The 5551-nt window shown below is 43.0% G+C and overlaps 1 protein-coding gene across 1 annotated transcript in view; it reads right to left on the bottom strand.

Annotated features, from left to right (window-relative positions):
* The window catches only part of LOC121812214 (elongation of very long chain fatty acids protein 7-like), an 8867-nt gene extending 6185 nt beyond the window's left edge, over positions 1 to 2682 (bottom strand). Inside the window, exon 1 of the mRNA XM_042213679.1 lies at positions 2404 to 2682. Within this exon, the coding sequence (XP_042069613.1) occupies positions 2404 to 2682 (279 nt within the window). The remainder of the gene's footprint in view (positions 1 to 2403) is intronic.
* Between the last annotated feature and the right edge of the window lie 2869 nt (positions 2683 to 5551).

Genomic DNA, 5551 nt, shown 5'->3' with positions numbered 1-5551 from the left:
CTGTGGTTATATAATTGCAGAGGGGGTGGGGAGCTGCAGCCTTTACCTGCGTATTGATATTAGAGCCCCTCTGCAAATATTAGTCTGAGGCGGTTTGATACCTCGGCAGTGATTGACGCAGGCTAATTGGATTAGAGTGGCAGCACAGTCGGCACAGAGCTACATTAAGAGTTCCCGCTCTGGAAGGGGGCACGTTCACGGCTTGTAACTCTACACTGTCTTTCTTCCAGCCATTATCGTTCTCCAACCAGCCAGAAAATGAGTGTCAGTCTCAAAACCCAAACAAAAGCATTTTTGAGGTAGTCGCTCATGGCAGTATGTGGTCAGTCACTCATTTTGCGGGCCTCAGTTAATAATGTGTTGCCTTCAATTAACCCGACTACACAAACGGTTAACTGGGAGAAAAGATTCAGATGATTTACAGTAAGAATTCCTCAGAGTAGGAGACTATAGTGATTAAAGGTGGATCTGCTCAGTTTGGGGCAGATATCTTTCTGGGACTAACGGAGGCTGGGGCCTTCGGGGCTGGCTTAGCTTTAGCTTAGCTTTAACCAGGATGCTGTTGTCTGTGTCTCAAACACTGTTTTAGTTTGCTAACCAGAAACAGAAGCGTTCCCACCGATCTGTGCCAAAGAAGCCCCTGTCATCCATCAGAGGGGCTTAATGGTCGGCTGCAAAAAAGTGGGGGGAGACGAGAGGGGAGGCGAAGGGTGTTTTGGGGAGTTTGAACGTCCTGTGGAGAACAGGGTCTTATTCCCGCTCCCTAGTGGGACAGTTAGCTGCAGGTGAAGGAAGATGAACGAGGAGCAGATCAGCACTGTTCATGAATCTTCATGTTACTTTCCATCCCATCATGCCTCCATGCAGGGAGCCAAGACTTCACGGGTAGCTTATCTTTATTAAGATGAGCTGTAATGTTTCTGGACAATAGCTGCAGGCTAGCGGAGATGACGTCCATGCCCGCATACCTGAGTACAAGCAATTTTATGACTTCAGGGCGGCTTCAAACAGCCCAGGTTTGAATGTCCCTCTGATCTCCTGGTAGCATTTCAAACGGCAGAGTTTAGTCACCTACCTCATTCCTCTGAATCACAAACCATCCAGTCAAGTTAAAAAAGCCTCTGATCTGAAATGAGCAACGATTTCCCATCTCTATAAGTAAACTTTTTCCAGCACAGGTCAAAGTTTACGTTATTCATCAGTATGTTAGCATTTTTGAAATCTTCAAATTCCTTCTTTGTAAAAGAAATATCAAAGCCTCAGCTTACTATCCCCTCCTATTCTAGCTTCAGAAATCATAAGGTCAGGGGTCAAATCCCTCTGTCCTTACATTAGGACAGAGGTGGGGTGACCGGGAAAAGCAGAGAAGTGCAGGATGGTCAGTGAAGGTGAATTTCAGGGAGAGATTAATGTGGCATATGAAAGATTCCCCTCATACCTTGAGCTTGAGTGGCTAGCAAGCTAGAGCAATGCCTGAGGCAGCTGGCAGTGATTAGCTTATGATTCACTTTAGCTACACATAGAGGCAGCTTGTAAAAATATGAACAGTATAACTGTTTCCTGAGTTTGTGCTGACAGCAGCTCCTGGGGGAATGGTGCTCTCTGCAGGAACACATGGCCACGCAGCGGCGCCGTGCCAGCACATGGATTAGCCAGGCTCGCAGCGCTAGCTTCTCCAGGGCTGGAGTCACACAAGGTGTCACACAAGCACCGTCAGGTTTGTGCTGATGGGCTCCAAAGGCAAGGGCAGCAAGGAGAAGGCACCTTAAAGCCTTAAACAGTAATAATCAGCAATCCTGCCACCTCGATTTGAACTTGTATTTCAAGGTTTCAAGGTGAGTTTTTGAGAAAGGTTTTACAATACTAAAAGTGGCTATATAGTATGTAGTCCTTTACATTACAAACATCTACCTGAGTGACGCATCAAAGGATATAAAAGCAGTTCAGTTGTTGTGTTATTAGAGTTTAATTAGTGAGCTAAGATGTAAAAAGAATCACTTTCATAAGCTCAGTATTCTTTCTGTATAAAACCTATATCTGCATTGCCATTTTCTGACAAATAAAACAAACGTGCTTTATTCTCCTCGTAAAATAAAGAGGAATCAAGGTAAGTAAAAGTAAGCATGGTTCCTTTCATGTTCACTCGCTTCAGGGTCTGTTTTTCAACCAGAATTCGTGGGAACTGTTTTTACATTTATGACACAGGTGAACAGACAGGAGCAACAACACGACCTTTCTTACAGAACCGAAGCCAAGCTGTATTTTCTGGATCCAGTTTTATGATGAGCACCGTGATAAATGTAGAAGCAGCGGAGCCTGAAGCGATGTACGGCTAAATAAAATGTTAAATAATTCAGCAAGAAAGCCTTCCAAGTTTTTGCACTTTCGCTTGACATCGTTTACCGTCTCCTCTTGATCGGTGCTCTCTGCCAAATGCCCCGCACGAAGCCTCTGCCAGCTACTGAGTGCTTCGCTTGACTTCTTGACATCGTTTACCGTCTCCTCTTGATCGGTGCTCTCTGCCAAATGCCCCGCACGAAGCCTCTGCCAGCTACTGAGTGCTGGGTGGGACGCCCCTCGTGCATGGAGCAGTAGGTCATATAGCAGGCTCCAGCCAGGCCAGCAATGAGCAGTCATCTCTGGGCTCAGCTGCCTCCAGCAGCTCTCTGTCATCACAGTCATATAGCGCTTAGCACAAACCATATGCCCCTGCAGCACAGCGCACATAGTAACACAGCAGCAGTTTATGTGTTGGCATTCCTGATATGCAGTAATAAGTAGCTGCTGAATATTTGGGGAGGCGACTGGGCAGCTCCATTTTTTAAAAGCAGGTCTGTTGTCCATCAGTCTGGATTTGGACCAGCTTTCTGTTTCATTAAGTTAATGTCAAGTGTACAACATTAAGTCGTTAAATCGCTCATTTTGAGTTTTGTGTAAACTTTAACATCCAGGCAAGTGTCTGAATAAATACCAGACCTGGTTCTTACTGCTTCTGGATGCATTTATTACCATGATGTGATGAAGGCATACATTAAATCCACTTTTTTCCTCCTGTTTGTTTAAGCTTGGCCTGATGTGGCCTTTACAGTAAAGGAATAATCATTCACTTTTTTGCCAGCGTTACTTTGAATATAAAACTAAAGCTGTCTGAAAACGGGGAAACCATTAGTCTGGAGGTGGAGTCTGCCTTCCAGCACCTCCAAACATCAATAATGAACAAGTCACATATCGTTTGTTTCACCCTTGGCTTCTTTCATTTGTTTTATATTTTGTTCGGTTTTATTGATTAAAAAAGTGTTGCAGCCATTTAAATTTTGGGATGGTGGTTGATGTGTTTTCCATTTCGAGTCAACGAAAGAACGAATAAGCATGTTTTTCTGTCTGCTCTCGCTCCTCAGTTTGTCCTTAACAATAAACAACCAAACCTAACTTTAGTGGAATAAAGGTCAGTGCGGTAGCCTCAGCACACTGTTGGTTGTGTGTTTTATAGGGCTGCCACAAACGATTATTTTGATAGTCGACTACTCAGATCCACCATCCATTGAACGTAAAACATACAGCTTATTGCACCAGCAGCATCTGCTCTTATATAACTATCATTAGCTTACAGCTTTAAGTGTTTAAGGTATGTGCTAACTAAAAATAAAGACAAGATGATAGTTTATTAAATTTTAATGAAATTTGCAGATTGTTTCGGTGAAGTTTAATAAACTCCTTGCTATCTAAAATATAACAGGACACCGGAGTATATTCTCGAGCATCTCACACTTCTGATAATCAGCTGTCTGCTTGACGTTTATTCAGCTGTGTAAAAACTATAACTTTAATCTCAGCCAAACCGATTTACTCAGGAACAAATAAAATACTAAAAAAAAGCCAAACAATAACATTTTAAGTTATCTAAGTGACTTATATATGTTTAACCTGAGTAGCGAAAGACGGCGGTGGGTTTGAAAACGATTTGCCGGGAGTCCGGTGTTCTCACGGCTCTAGTGACCTAGCCCCCGGCTAGCTATCGAGCTAGTGGGTAACAGACGTCTCCGAAAACGTCGGAGCGCTTTTGAAAATATGCGGTGTCTTGATAAACTGAGCAGATATTTGAGGTTTACACAGCTACATTCTCGCCTGAAAATATGTTAAACGTTTATTTTGTGACCCAGAAAGAATAATAAGAGTAATATTAAAGCTAACTAGCTGCCGCCATTGTTGGAAACTGAGCTGGGCGCTATGAATTCTGGGACACAGCTTCTTCTTCTTCGGGGTTTAACGGCAGCTGGCATCCTTGTACATGCAGTGCTGCCATCTTCTGTTTCAGTCCGTTATTACACTCTTAAATCCTGCTATTATTCCTGCGTCTTTTGTGATCTTACAAAGCTTCAAACAACGCGTCGACTATTAAATCAGTCGTCGACTAGTCACGATTACATCGAAGTAATCGTGACTAGTCGCCTAATCGTGGCAGCCCTAGTGTTTTATGAGGAGACTAAATCGCCATTGTGTTGGAGGCATCTGAAAGTCAGCATGCGGACGCAGAGTGTCCACGCCAGCTCATACGATGCTGAAGGTCATTAAGGGTAACTTGCAGTAATCTCCCAGCATATATTTAGCAAAGTTATATTTGTTATTTTTAGACTTTTAAGACTAGGACCACCAAACCAGCAACTTCCTTTTTACCACGTTTCTTTCATTACTTGTCATTATGCAGCATCAACATCAGGACTAAATCTGAGGGAATGGAAACAAATTCAAACTATTAGTAATGAAGTCAGACTGCAGTGTGATTTAGTTATAAGTTACTTTTCTAGACAAACGGTCTGCTGTACCTCACACCCCAATCATAACCAATCACGTGTATTTACTTGATATTTAAACTCTACCCCACACACGGAGACACACACACACACACATAAGTACAAATGTATGTGCAGCTCTTTAAAGTAAGGAAGCCATAAAAGATCATTCTGTAATATGCGGGTGTTGTATAAGTTACTTTTCTAGACAAACTAAGCTTGAAACTCAAATTCCATTGAAATACTTCAATCATCTTTGAGATCAGGAGATTGACAGACTGTGTGGCATCAGTAGTAATATGGACTGTATATGTTTTACTGGATGTAGAGAGAGCTTAGGGTGGATGCAAAGCTGTGGATTTTTACTGGTCAAGCTGCCTCCCTCCCCTCACCTGTGATCATGAGCTCTGACCAAAATAATGAAATTACTGATATAAATGGCAGAAATGGGCTCTCCCTTAGAGATAGGGCGAGACCAGTGGAGGCCCACATGGAGCACCTTGTTGGCTCCATGGAAGAGCTGGGGGCTCTGGATGTCCCTGCTTAAACTGCTACCCCCACTACCAGTCATCCTGTCATCAGAAGATGGATGGATGGGTCATAGTCATCATGACAGCAGGAAACTTCACGTTAGAAAGTAAGATGTGGTGATGAAGCACATTGCAGTTTTCTGATGTCATACTATAGATTTTGCAAACTCAATTAGTTCAACTGGCACCGAACAGCGAAAACATTTCATAATTTTGCTTTGATTTCAAGAT

Source organism: Haplochromis burtoni, unplaced genomic scaffold (genome assembly GCF_018398535.1).
Source record: "Haplochromis burtoni strain Fernald_Lab_line unplaced genomic scaffold, NCSU_Asbu1 Contig_468, whole genome shotgun sequence".
NCBI lineage: Eukaryota > Metazoa > Chordata > Actinopteri > Cichliformes > Cichlidae > Haplochromis > Haplochromis burtoni.
This window is presented reverse-complemented; position numbering and strand designations above follow the sequence as displayed.